The sequence below is a fragment of the Neopsephotus bourkii genome, unplaced genomic scaffold, assembly GCF_033783945.1.
Source record: "Neopsephotus bourkii isolate Nb327-2 ecotype Australia unplaced genomic scaffold, CSIRO-AGI_Nbou_v1 NB_1707, whole genome shotgun sequence".
NCBI lineage: Eukaryota > Metazoa > Chordata > Aves > Psittaciformes > Psittacidae > Neopsephotus > Neopsephotus bourkii.
The window spans coordinates 7,669,959-7,684,326 of record NW_026902181.1 but is presented as its reverse complement, the minus strand read 5'-3'; the positions used below and the strand labels follow the sequence as shown (position 1 = coordinate 7,684,326).

The window sequence follows — 14,368 nt, the reverse complement described above, 5'->3', positions numbered from 1 at the left end:
TTCTGTTTATGTTGGATAGACTCCACTCTAATAAGAAGGATTCTGACCTCCTGGAAATAAAATTAGCAGGTTTTATTTAGATGAGTCCTGGAGTAAGTAGAAGAGATGGGAGAATGGAGATTTGTCCTAAATTCAGCAACTGAGGAAGCACTCCTGAGACACAGAAGGGTAAAAAATAGAGTTGTTCTGAAAAATAGATTACTTTTTGCCTAACAGTGTATCTATGCAAAAAAAAAAAAAAAAAAAAAAAAAAAAAACCCACAAAAACAACAAACAACACGAAACATAAAAAAACCTGAAAAACAGTCAAGAAAAAGACAATACAAAAATTGAAGTTTGAAATGGTGATTGTAACATACCATAGAATCATACAGTCAATGGATGGTTTGGGTTCGAAGGGACCTTAAGGATCATCTATAGGGGGCTGTGAGAATCATGTATAAGATAGTGAGAGTAAGATTTTCCTAATGATTTTTTTAATCAGATGCCAGGATTTGGACAATAGAGCTGACATTCAGTAGTTAATTCAGAAAATAGAAGAAACATGTCATTGTACGTCAGAGGATATATACAGTGCAAATTAGAGCAGATAATTTGACAGCAGCAAGTGTACAGATAAAACCTATGAATTCTACAAACTCTCTACTCTGAAGGTCTGAAGAAAAAAGAATGAATGATGGATGAAGCAGCCATCATTCCATTCCACATTTCCACTTCTCTGGAATGTCATTCACCGTAGCTCAGCAAGGCTTGGTCTGGTGAGCTACAGCAAAAGCCATGATGGCAAAGTAACCTTTTCAAAACTGTTAATATTTCAGTTATAAAAGGAAAGCAAGACAAGCACAGAAGGTGTGGAAGCAATCTGTGCCTATAGTCAGGTAGGCAGAGTTTATCTCAGACAACAAAACCTTTGGAGAGCTTTGAAGAAGCAGTGTCTGCCTGTCACAGCTCACTTCCAAGTGTTGTCTCTTAACCCACCCCTCATTCTCTGCTCTTCCTTTTTCTCTCTTTCACTTCCCCTATTCTTGGTTAAAACTAAAAGCTAGCATAGTAGAAGCAAACTTATTCAACCTGAGTGACATCATTGTCTTCAGGTACCTGTAAATGGTCTATCTGAAGCTAATGCATTCTTTTCAGTGTGTATATTTTCAGGCAGGTAACCTTGAATTAATTCTAGAGAAAAAGCAGACGGCTATGTAGTTTTCTTACCATATTATAGGGATCTCTAGTTGCTTCACATAAATGCAGATAAATTGCTAAAAGAGGTTTGGTGGAAGAAAGCACTAAATCAGCAAGCAGAAACCAGGTCCTTCAAGAATCCCAAAATCCAGATATAACTTAATTAAAAAAAAAAAAAAAAGAAAAAAAAAAAAAGAAAGAAAGAAAGAATGAATACAAAGAATAATATAACCAGTCTGTTTCCATAAGAGAGCTCAAAGGAAGAATAAAAAGATAGACAGAAGGAATAAACACAGAATAAAATGCAGAATTTAAACGGCGTTCTGGTGGAAGAAATGTTTCTTCTTGATCTGTTGCATGTGTAACAAACTGTTAAAGGCAGCAGTTGGGGAGTTTTGGTATTGCTTTTTGTTGGGTGGTTTTGGTTGTTTTTTTTTTTTGTTTGGTTGGTTTTGGTGTATTTTGGGGATGCGGTGGGTGTCTTTTACCTTCCATGCTTTTTCTGGGGTCTTTCCTAAAAAAGTTGGAATTCCAATGTCAATCACTAAGCAGAAAAGTCTTCAGATTTCTGAAGACAGGACCCAGATTAGCTGTTTGTGGGCAGCCGGAGTAAATTCACACCCCCACCAGACCTCCGTTCTCCTTCGCCCTTCCAGGTTTCCTCCCTCTCCCCGCGGCCGCACGTTCCCCGTTGCGCACCGTGCCGGGCTCCTCACCCCGACCCCTCACAAGGGAGCGGGAGCGGAGCAGCAGAGCTGGGAAGGGGCTGCCTCGCCCCGTGGGCAGGTCCCCCGCTCACGGCTGGGGGGCACGGGGGCCGGGAGGAGGCAGGCAGCCCTCCTCTCCCCTCCCTTCCTTCCTCTCTCCACCCTCCCTTCCCTCCCCGTTACGCGGCGGTCGGGGGTGCCGCCTTACAGGTCGCAACCGCTCTCCGGTGAGCTCCCCGCGGCGCTGAGAGGAGCGGAGTGGCACGGAGCGGCCCCGGCCATGGTGCTGCGCGCCGCGGGGCTCATCGGCTGCTGCTGCTGCCTGCTGCGGCTCGTCCTCCCCGCAGCTCCAGGTAACGCCGAGGGAGGGCAGCGGGGAGGGCGGAGAGCTGCGGACACCACGACGATTGCCCCGGGAAGCGGCGCAGCCAGGGGTGGCGAGTTGGGAAAGTTTTGGGAGTTTGCCGGGGCTGGGAGGCGGGAGTCCTCCTGCAGTCTCCGGGGGCAGAGCCTTCCCCAGTGCTCGCTCCGGCTGGACGTGTTGGTGGTCTTTCGGACGCTTTTCCTTTGCATCCGGCTGAGTGCGTCTCTCCTGCCATTTGCGCAGGACGTCAGGGGCTAACGGTGATACTCCAGATGAACATTGCTCGATTCAAAGACTTGAAACAAACAAAAAAATGTACCTGAGACATCTTTAACTCACGTTATTCATGCATGAGTTAATGAAAAGGGTAAATTTCTTAAATCTTTTTTATCCCATGTACAGTTGAAATGAATTCAAAGCTTTCATTGTACATTGCATTAAACGAGATTTCTTTTTAACTAAAGGTACTTTTGTGTTTCAAGTAGCTTTGAAACAATGCATTTTGTGTGGCATGTTATGAAATTACATACATGATTCTGTTCTGAAATTTCCCTTTTAAAGGCGTGTATAGTGATTTTTCATGCACTTTGCATATGCTAAAGTGACTTTTCATTCTTTCACAGTTAATTCTTTATGTCATTTCACTTATGCTATAGGAACACTCAGCAACATACTTTAAGTTCATTTAAAATTTTGTTTCGCAAAAACACGTGTTTGAAGAAAGAAATCGGAGCATCATTAATTCTGGGTTCTTTTAAAACAGCAGTCATGTGTATAGAATGTGATACAATTTTTTTGTGGAGTGCTGGTTTTACTGGTTTGATGTGAGAAATCTTTCTTCCAGGCGTGAACTGTAAAACTGGCTGCCACCCAGAAAATGGATTTTGTGAATTTCCCAGTGAATGCAGGTAAAAATATTTGTCAGACAGGACTATTAGCACAGGAATGAATGGCTTCAATATTTATAGCCCTGGTAAAATAGACAGAATTTGAAATGATTTGTCATCTGAAAACATGGAAGTGTAATGAAACAGCACTCTATTAGGCGGCAGTAATTGGAACCATAGAGTATAGACATCTAGGTGCCTTTTTAGTCTACTTTTTCCAGTAAGGGAAGTCTTTACATTGATTAGCATTTATTTATTTATTTTCTCACTGAATGAAATTATTTTCTTCACATAAGCTGTTGCTAGTACCCAGAAGCATTGATGGTATCTTGTTCAAATGTGCTGCACAATCCAATTTTGTATCCAAATGTTTATTTATTGTGCCTTAAAAAGGGGAGCATCTTTGCAATGATGTTTATTAAAAATTATGCCTCTACCTTATCTTTTATCTCTTTCAGGTGTCAGCCTGGTTGGCAAGGTGCTCTTTGTAATCAGTGTGTTCCTTTTCCTGGGTGTTTGCACGGCAGCTGTGCCAAGCCCTGGCAGTGCATCTGTGAGGAGGGCTGGGTTGGCAGCCTCTGTGACATAGGTTTGCACATCGTTTCCTGTCCTTGAGCAAGTGAGGTGAAACAGCCCCATCTGGTGCTAGAGACAAGCTAAAGTCCTTCTGAATAACTGTTGGTACTAGATAATAGGGAGATTCTGGGCAGTGGCAGATAAACCCGGAACTTTGATAATAATTTAGACAGAAGCATGCAGTATCTTTTGTAACTGGTCATGCATGTGAGCAAAGTGTAGACTCCTCATTCCATTTTAAACAATGCTTATTGTGAGCAAGGCCAACAAATAACTGCTCCCTTGTCATATAAGCCATTTCTAGAAAAATACAAGTCGTAATACATTAAATAATTCAAAATATTTACCTAGCACATCTATCTATCTATCTATCTATCTATCTATCTATCCATCCATCCATCCATCCATCCATCCATCTGCTACTTTCTTAATACTTCTTGAAAGCATTGTGCTTATTTCTTCCTTTACTTAACCCAGTGATGATTCTGTGGAGTAGTATTAATATAACTGAGAAAAAGACCTTCCAGAACAGGCTGCCACTTCCTTGTGGCACCCTCCTTGTGAGGGGTAAGCAGAGCTCTTGTGTGCACTCTCTCACCCCTTCCCAGTCAGAATGGGCCAGCTAGCAGAAGCAAGCTGTAGAATTGGCCTCTGCTGAGCTGGCTTATTTTGACTGGCACATACAAATGTTCAGCCAAATGGATCTGAGGGAGCCAAAGCCACATGAGCATCCATGAGCATGTGCCTTTTCAGCCCACATAGCTGCAGCTAGAAGAGGACAGGTATCCCAGGCCTCATTCTCTTTTCATGTATTTCAGGCTTTTGTTGTAATACAGCATGTAATTTATAGAGCATGTCTGTGTTCTGCCAATGCATACCCAAAGCAGTAATTAAGGATAATGCAGTTTGAACTGGATAAAATTTTCAAAATGAATAAAAAGATTTCAGGTAGTTCACATGTTGCAGTGACATGGACCTTGGTGAAAGGTACTCAGGTACTCATTTAGCTACTCATCAGGCTTTGCAGCCTGTACTCACTGGCTGCACTCATAAGCATAGATAGGCTTCTTATTTAAAGCTAGCCCTGGTATATTTGCAGGAGCTGCTTTTGCATTTGTGCAGATGTGACTAAAACTTCTCAAGAGATGTTGCTCTGTGCACTTTCCACAAATGTGTTTTTACTCAGGAAAGCCACCTAGATTCTTTTTACAGCCAGTGAGGAAGAATGGGTCCTTCTGTGATCTACATAGATTCCTAAAACTAGACTGAAAATCCCTCCACTGCCACCTTAGGAGGCTCAGTTCTATTGCTTGGCAATAACTCCAAAGGACCAGGTTTTTAAAGGTACTGTCTTCACATCTAAATGTGAATGTATATTAATGAATGAATATTAAGGTTTTCAAGCTGGGCATGCTTTTAAAACCCATGAGTTTCTAGCTGGATTTTTAAGTACTAATATATCTTTGCAATTCTGAGTCTTGCAACTGGTATGTAGGATGCAAAGCAATGCTTTGGGAATTGTAGCCATATCTTCATGGAAAAATATTCAAATACATATTCATTAAGATAGTTATATTATACAAGCCAGGTACTTCAGAAACTTTATTTCTCTCAATGCTCAGAGTGATCTCAGTCTTTTTTGACAGTTTGAATCTAGATCCCCATGAAGAGCTGCCAAGAACATTCAGCCAAAATGAATAACCTTCTTTTCATCTGCAGGCACATATTATGTTGACAGTCTGTTATCTTAGTGGATTTGCCTACACTAAATGCATTATTTTGCCACAAGGGATCAAGAGACGGGCCCTCTTTTTTTTTTTTGCTACTGAAAGGTTGCTACAAGTTGTTATCCTGACCAAGTACTGGAACCTCAAATGAATTAATTGCTCAGCCACTGGTCCCTGCCAAACAGTTGATGTCAGTTTCCTGTATTAAATTATTTCAGATTTGCTGTTACCCATTAACAGATACCATTAAATGAAACTTGGGTTAGGAGGAAGGACGGGTTTTGAAGGCAGCTCCCCTTTTGGGGATCACTGGCATCACAGGTGCTTTTTTTTAAATATGGAAATACAAATCCATTAATTTCTTATCACAAAGTACTGTGTCTCCCTCTTCTAATACTGACTTCTTGTGTACAATGAGGGCAAGCCACAGCTGTTACATTTTTCACATGCCTATGATATTAAGTGCCATTTTTTAACTGTTGGAGACCATTTTTAGCTTTGGGTATGTAATGAGATAAGGTCTGTTAAAAAGCTACATTTGTGTTGTTTCTGTGGAGACTGATGAAGAGTTGTGAGTAATGCAGTTTTGGTACTCTCTTTAAATTCTTTTTTTTTTTTTTTCCTGCTATAGAACGTTTAATATTTGCGGTAAGTTTCCAGTATAGCCACTGGTTTAATGTTGCCAACTATAAGCAAATGCCAACTCACAAGAATGGCAAAACCCAGAAGGAAAACTCTAGGAAGGTCTGAAGTTCATTGTCGACTACTATAGATACCTGAAATGTTTGTAAAATACAGATACAGTTCAAGCAGCTTATTTGCTTGCTAAGCATAGGAGGAAAAAAGATAATTTGGACCAGTGGTGGTACCTCTTTTTCTGTTTTCTAGAACAGTTAATGTATGGTCTCCTTGGCTTGGATCATGGCATTTCCTTTCTGGAGTAGTTTTGAATCAGGAAGTAGTTTTGCTAATGCCTCTGACTGCGTAGCTGTTGTTTTTACTATGGACACGGGTTCTCAGTTCAGGTCAAGAATGACTTCCCCAGTAATTTAGAGGCCCACAGATTACAGGTTGAGCTTGATGCACTGTAAACATGTAGGGCAGTATCAGTGGTATCATTTATGACCATTATTGCAATTATGTGGACAGACTTTGCACTTAAAGAAAGAAATCTGTGAGTTGCTATTAGTATTAACACTGCTGGTTAACCTCCTTGCAGTGGAGTGCACCAGCCTGCCTAACTGAATGCCCTGGCATCTTCTCATCCTGTGGAAACACAGCTTTTAAATTGAGTATATAAACACCTGGAACCAGGCCGCACTACAGTATCTCTCTGCAGCTGACATATGCTATGCAGTACAAGGAACCACATCAAACATTGAATGAAAAAAAGGGAAAACCAATTTAGTCAATTTATTTCCAGGATAAAAAAACAGCCCAGTCAGAGTATGTGGTCCACCCTGCTAAATCAGATCAGTCATCTGTCATCTTGCCATCTCTGTGTCTGCACAGCCATGTTACTGGGCCTCTGACTTCCTGCATGAATCACATCCTCCATTTGGCTAAAAACACATGCGATGTGAGCTTGGAGTATACTGTGTTACATGTCACTTGACTTCTTTGCCTAAGACTGTAAATGACTTCTGACTTTGATGACTGTCACAAGGAGAGTACAGGTGGAGCCTCTAATGCCCGTACTAGGCATGTACGAGTCAGGATCTAGAAACTGCTGTGACGTAAACTACTACTGAGTCTGCCTTCCTTCCAGAAAGTGCTCAGTGATTGCATTATTTACTGCAGCATCATAATCTAGTTTTACACAAATATCACTTAATTTATTGGTAGTATGGTTGTGGCTATTCATAAATGTGTAAATGTGTCATCCTTTTTTTAAAATTCTCATCTCAGACTCAGTTACCACTTGAAGCAAGTAAATCACTTGGCTGTTGGCCTTTTGAGATGTAAATTTGATAAAAATGTATAAAACAGGCTATTTGAGGTTATTTATGTAGTATGTTTTAAAGAATTATGTTCCAACAAGTATCTAAGTTGTGTTTTAAAATTAAATCCTTGACATAAATTAGTGACAGTAATGTATGTGTGTATGTGTGTATATATACACACTATCCATATATTTCAAAAAGCTTCCTTGCTCCTGTGTCAGAATTCATGCTTTATTACCTGCCTTTAAAGCCTGTGAAAATAGGTAGCAAATAACACTGCTCCAAAAAGTATTCAAGGTTACTTTGGTCCTTTTGAAAATTGGAGCTTACATTCAAAGTGCATGGAAAGTGGTTGTTTTGCAATGAAAACAGGCTAATACATGAGAAAATAGAGCCTCTTATCCAGGGAAGATTATATTTAATAGCTAGGGCTGTTGAAATGTTTTGCTATGGTTAAAATTTTGCAGTACCTCTTGATACCATCTAAATTTCATGTTATGTTGTGGGAAGTAAAATACAAATGCCCTTAAATCCCTTTTCATCTTCTTAGAAAGTGTATGTGTGCACATGTTTGTGTGAGTCATGGATAACTTTCAGTAAGATCTTCTCTGCAGCTGCTCCATTAACCGGCTAAAATATGCACTTGTTTGTTTATTTATTTTTAATTATTTAAAAAAATCAGTAATAATTTGAGTGGGAAGTGGCTCAGCAGGGAAACTGTAAAGAAAATGAGATGTGTGACTTCGGGTCCAGGTGTCAAACAGCTTTCTCTTATGGTACAGTTATGTAAGGGCTTGATGCAGCCCAGCCAAAAGAGGAAATTTTTTTTCTGGAACTTGCTGATCTCTGTTATTATTAAATGATTGTTCATAAGCAGATAATGATAGGCTCTGGGCAGGGAGTGGGGAGAATTCCCAGTTCTGATTGCTTTATCAGAATTCTGCTCATGGGGAAGCCAAGGTTATGAAAGGATGACTAGAGTACATAGTTCTTTCTTTCTCCCATACTAATATTTTATTGATAATATTACTTATTTATAGACTGGAACAATTTGCAAGTGGGAGCTATGAAGAGAGAAACTGAAAGTGCTTGCAATAATAGTTGAACAATCTGAATTCCATTTTAACAGAGGGAGGAATAAATCAGAATTTATAAAATGCAGGATAAAGGACTGTTAAAGCTATACTGTGTTTGAAGTATTATAAACTATTTACTGACTCTTTCTCATTAGATTGAGGCCTGTTGTTTTTTCAAACAGATGTTCACCCATGTTCTGCAAAACCCTGCACCAATAACTCAACATGCATAGAAACTGGTGATGGAGGATATATTTGTCTGTGTGGCCAGGGATTTACAGGAAAAAACTGCCATCTCAAAAAAGGACCTTGCATTATTAATGGGTAAATATGAATTTAAAATACACACTCCTTATGACTATTATTCAGAATTCTTTGGTAAGTAGAAGTGTCTTTGTGCTAAAATATATAATACTGATATTTTTATCAAACTTTACAGATCTGATCTGTTCATATTGTAAAGATTTAAAGATTATCATTATTGTAAAGATTATGAGAGTTTGTGCGTAATTTTAGTACTCAAATGTACATTTTATTGTGGTGAATTTATACCTTCCCAAGATTTTTGTAAACAAACTTGAAGTAACCTCCCATCCTGTGTTCTCACCTCTAATGAAAGATAGCTGTACATACAAGCTATATATAGCAGTAAGAACAGTAACCAATGCACAAACTGTCTGCACAAAAACATCTAGTCTTCCAGTCTGCCATTTTTCTTAACTGACATGTAATGGTATGTCCATAGTTTACTGAAGGAGATAATCTTACTTCTACCGGAACAAGGATTGTGAGAGGCCATTGCTCTCCATTCTCTAAGTGGGACATTAGGGACAGTATTGCCAACAGGTTGAAGGAAGTGATGCTTCCCCTCTTCTCAGTCCTGGTCAGACATCTGTATTGCTGGGCCCAGTTCTGGTTTCCCCAGTATGAAAAGGACATGGACATACTGGAATGAGTCCAGTGAAGGGCTACAAAGATGATTAAGGAATGGGAACATCTCTTGTATGAAGCGAGACTGTGCGCTGGATTATTTAGCTTGGAGAAGAGCACTGGGAACTTACTCATATGTATAAATACTTGATGCAGAGAAGCCAAGAAGAGGGAGCCAAACTCTTCTTAGAGGTGTTCAGTGGAAGGACAAGAGACAACAGACACAGACTGAAAACTTTTCAGCAGTATTGCTGGTAGAACTGCTTGGTAAAAGGGTGAACTTTCTAAGTTAACGAAAATGTGAACTGGTGTTTTTGTTGAAGTCTAGAAGTATCTGCTGACTTCAAGCTCATCAAGGATCTGATCTCATAAGCATACAGAATGCCTTTCTGGTGGTTACAAGCTTGGTAAAACTGTCACCTTAAAATCACAGTTTTCTTTTTGGAGATAGCCTTCTTTCTCTTTAGGTCCATATTGGTGACCTCTGGTTCTCTTTTTGCTCACCGATCGATAATGATGAATATTCAGATCACCTTGTGACAAAATCTTCCTGAAGACTTGTACATTCTTGTTTAAGGAACATTATCACTTCTCTGTCTCTGGCAAGAATTGCCATTCTTGCAACTTTATGTCAGTGGAATATTTTTGCTATTTCTTTCAATTTTCACATAGTTCTGTTTAGGTTTACATTCAACCTCTAAGATAACAGCTCTGTTTTGCCTGTTTCTCTTCACTGACAATGAGAACATTTAAGTTTCTCACATGTGCGTTGAATCAGATCCAAGCTACCTGCCTAACACAGGGGCTGTGTTGCTTTCTCTACTTTTTATCTGTAAAGCAAATATTTCAGTAGTTCAACCAAGGCATATTTTAACTATCCAAAATAACAGGTGGGGTACAGCATCAATGAAATAACACAGATCAATTCCATGTAATTCCTTAAAATCCTTATCGTTTTAAACTGCTGAAATTACATTTTTGTTATGGTACTCTGCATCCAAAGTGACTGCTTATGAGCTAGTCTGGAAACAATGAACAATTTTTCTGAAGGAAACAACATACTTGAAACAGCAGTTAATTTTCTCTAGGATGCTGTGTCCATTTCAGGAAAATTAGCAGCAAGCTCTGCCAGTCTGCTTTTAGTGCAAAAAGTCAGCTGTTGTCAGTGTAAGCACTCTGTGTCTGCTAATACTTCACAGTCCACCAGAGAGCGCACCTCATATCCTGGAAAGAGACCTCATTTTTTGCCAGTTTATTCACATCTCCATCTCAGTTTCTCTCTACCTCAGATTGTAACAATGTTGATATTACTAAGCATTGTCCCTGGCTCCTCAGTGCATGTTTACAGATGGCGCAAAGACAATTCACAAATCAAAGTGTTTGTTCTAGTCTGTTTACAAAATCAGGCACATGATCCACATTAGTGACATCCCTGATGAAGTTTTGCTCTGAAAAAGATCAGCAAGTGGTACTTTCTAAAATGAAATCAGAGTATTCAGAAAGAAAAGAGGTGGTGCGCCCATGTTTCCACAACTGACATTTCATATACCACACCTTGTTGAACATGTGTTAAATGCCAAAAATGCATTTTTGCACAATCTAGTCAAGGAGATGAATATTACTAGTTTATTTATTTAAATATATGAAAATCAGGCAAATGCATCTCAGTGTTAATAATAAACAGAGTATTGAAATTCTACATAGTGCCCCTTAAGTGTTTTTACTTTAATTGTTTACTCTTCTGAAAGGTTTGGAAAAAAATTTTACACTTGCATTCTCCAGCAATTTCTTCCTATTTGCGTAGAAAGTACGGTAATTCAACCCACCCATAAGGGTTCAAACTTCTACACTTTGCCATATGCAAAGCAGCTTGTCAGATTTTCCATGGGACCTGTAAAGCAAAGAGAGGGTGCTTGACTCTCCAAGAAGGGCAGAACTGCTCATTTACTCAAGGGCTCTAGAACTACAATTTCCATATTTTGCTTAAAGCAGACACAGTGGCTAGTCATTGTGCTTGAATTCCTTGTTTGCATGATCACCTCAAGCTGTCACCAACAACTGCTATGTCAAAGTCCAGTGAAACCCACACCTTTTGCTTTCCTAATACTGCTTCCAGACTTCCAGTTTGTTCTTTCAGTAGCTTTTTTTCCCAGCCAACATCTACAATGAAGGACAATACAAAGAGGATTATCAGCAGTTTATATGAAAGCGTAAAAAAACAGGCAGATGAGTCACCTACCACAATATTAAGGCTCTTGTGATGGGTGGCCACCAAGTATTTCAGTCCCCAGTAAAGCCAAAGTTTCTTGGGGTGCTCTCTATCGTAGCTACCCCGGAGTATGAGGAAAAGTGTTGCTGTCAGAGAGGTTTGTCATAAGCTTTGCCAAGTGTTACTCATCTTTAAGTTTTATTATTAAGTTTTAAAGCTTTTCTCATATATGATGAGCTGCCATGAAAGTGGGTTTTGAGATTTATTTGTAAACTTGTGACCCAGGGTCCCTTTTCTGCCAACAGGGCCAGCTAAAGGACCAAGTCCACATTGCTCCACCGAATTGATGTTTGTACCTTTCTGTCAATGGGTGACCCTATCTTTGGCCTGTCACTCAGTAAGGTACAGTTACATTGCAAAGATAAAAAAAAAAGTTGTCTCAGTGAATTTACATCACTTAACACATAGTACCAGGCTATTAATTATTAAGTTCCTAAATGGTTTGCTGAAATACTTAACCACTCCTGTGGTTCTGCCCTCACATTACAGCTGCCTTTGCCAAGGTTGAAACTATCCCGCTTATATATTTTATTACATTTATCAAAATTTTTGGCTGAACAACAGTTTGCAGGAAAGTATGTTTGCTTCTAAATTTTTTGTGTCATGAAGCACTGGAGAAGCAAAAAAAAATTGATCAGCATTACATCTAGCAGCTATGGCAGAGTATTTTTCTTTGCCAATACAATGCATAGATTATTTTTTGAATAATCAGGTGGAAAACAAAGCCATGGTCCTAGTGTCTTTCTTCAGTTTTGTCTGAATAGTTGCTCAGTTAAATGGCTCTAAGCATATAAAAACAGTGGGAAGCTTAATTTGAATAAATATTTGAAATAATTTTAAATCCCTTCGCAGCTTTTCAGATCGAATTTATATACTGGTTTACTAATCCTGCCCGAAGGGTCGGCAGAAGATATTATAATCTGTTTTGACAAATCTGTTGAACAAACTCATTCTTGATTCAACTTCATTGACTTCAGTGGATTTGCATTTGGAATTGGCTCTTCTAAAGAAAAAAAGTCCCTTTTATTGCATAAAGTGTTTCGTAATAGCTTCTTTCATTGGACTTTAAATTCAGTTTTGTCTGTGTGGTTGTTATCTATTCTAGCTCTCCCTGCCAGAACGGAGGAACGTGTGTTGATGACAATGGTTTTGCACCCCATGCTTCCTGTCTGTGCCCTTCTGGTTTTGCTGGCAACTTCTGTGAAATAGATAGAGATGACTGTGAATCCAACCCGTGTGAAAATGAAGGAACATGTACAGATACTGGTGTGGGTTTCAGCTGTTTGTGTCCCCATGGCTATACAGGAAAGCGCTGCAGCAGCCGTGTCATTTTCTGTGCAAGTGGCCCGTGTGAGAATGGAGGGACATGCAGTGAACATCCCCATGGAGGATTCAAATGCATCTGTAAATCAGAATTCATTGGTGTGACCTGCAAACATCCCAGCAAAAACACAAGTCTTTCTGGAGCAAATACGGAGACAAAGTACATGCAGAATTACAAGCCGACCTCAAAAGCTCATCACAGATCAGTGCATCAACAAGAAATCCTGAAAATAACAATGAAAGAAACTATCCAAAATGCAGATCCCTTGCTGAGTAGAAGCCAGGTGATATGTTTTGTTGTACTGGGCTTGCTTACATGTCTTGTTGTCTTGGGTACAACTGGGATTGTGTTTTTTTCAAAATGCGAAATGTGGCTTGCTAATGCCAAATACAGTCATCTCCTACGCAAGAAAAAGAACTTTTTTCTGAAATCTAACAATGGGGAAAATCTTTCAGTTAATATTATATTCCCAGAAAAGATCAAATTGACTAATTATACTAAGAACTACACTGCCATTTAGGCCCTTGAAAGCCAAGCAGCAACTTGCAACTTTTCATAGCAATATGTAAAATAAATTGAATTTATTGCCCATGATTGGCCTCAGTATTTGTGCTGTAGCTTGTACTGAGTGATAATGAAAAAATATAGTGTATCTGTATTGCTAAGGATGTTTTCATTCCTCAAAATAAAAGGTAAAATAAAATAAATTTTTAAAAATATTAAGGAGCAGGGAATTGATTCTTTTCAAGGCAGCTATCGTTTGTAAAATATAAAGTAAAATCTACCACTAGAACTGTATTGCATCTTTCTTGTCTTGTGCAAAGTTTGTTGGCAAATACGGTACCTGTAAATTTTGCTTTTTTTAAATAAACAGCAGTTAAGGCCTATACTGGTTTATTTATTTATTTGTAAATGTTATGCCACAGCAAAGACCGCAACAAGTGTCCCTGCTTAATACTTCTGCTGTATGTGACAAAGACTTTAGAGACTGCAATCAACAGGAGCAAATTCACACCAATGTCTCAGCTATCCAGGCAGTTTTGCTATTTTTACATGCTCCTTTGATAGAATCTTACAGGTCTTTGTGATACTAATTTCAGGTTAAAGGTCTCTGTTGCTTGCCATGCTGCCTCCATGAATTGTTCTATTTGTCTATTTTAAAATGTTAAAAAGGTGTTTAATGTCTTTGGACAGACTTTCTGTTTAGAAACCTAGTAGAGATGTAAAGGATCTGATCCTGACTTTTCTATAAATACTCCTCAAAGAACTCTGCTGAGAGAAGTATCCTTCATGCCTGTGTCATAGGAAGAAATGAAAAGATAACATGTGCCACCTGAAATAGGACAGCTGATTTTAGTTCTTCATTTCTGCTTCTTCTCTGTCATA

At 39.1% G+C, this 14,368-nt stretch overlaps 1 protein-coding gene across 1 annotated transcript; it reads left to right on the top strand.

Annotated features, from left to right (window-relative positions):
• The first annotated feature begins 1,958 nt into the window (after positions 1–1,958).
• DLK1 (delta like non-canonical Notch ligand 1) lies at positions 1,959–13,701 on the top strand. Its single transcript, XM_061376140.1, has 5 exons — positions 1,959–2,239; positions 3,095–3,158; positions 3,596–3,726; positions 8,642–8,783; positions 12,764–13,701. Exons 1-5 carry the CDS (start codon positions 2,167–2,169, stop codon positions 13,500–13,502), a joined length of 1,149 nt encoding a protein of 382 aa, XP_061232124.1. The 5' UTR covers positions 1,959–2,166; the 3' UTR covers positions 13,503–13,701.
• The last annotated feature ends 667 nt before the right edge of the window (positions 13,702–14,368 follow it).

Excerpts from the sequence above, each read along its gene's own strand:
- DLK1 (XM_061376140.1), top strand. The coding sequence starts at position 2,167 with ATGGTGCTGCGCGCCGCGGGGCTCATCGGCTGCTGCTGCTGCCTGCTG. Across the intron at positions 3,159-3,595 it reads GAATTTCCCAGTGAATGCAG|GTGTCAGCCTGGTTGGCAAG; the intron begins GTAAAAATATTT and ends TATCTCTTTCAG. Across the intron at positions 8,784-12,763 it reads GGACCTTGCATTATTAATGG|CTCTCCCTGCCAGAACGGAG; the intron begins GTAAATATGAAT and ends TATCTATTCTAG.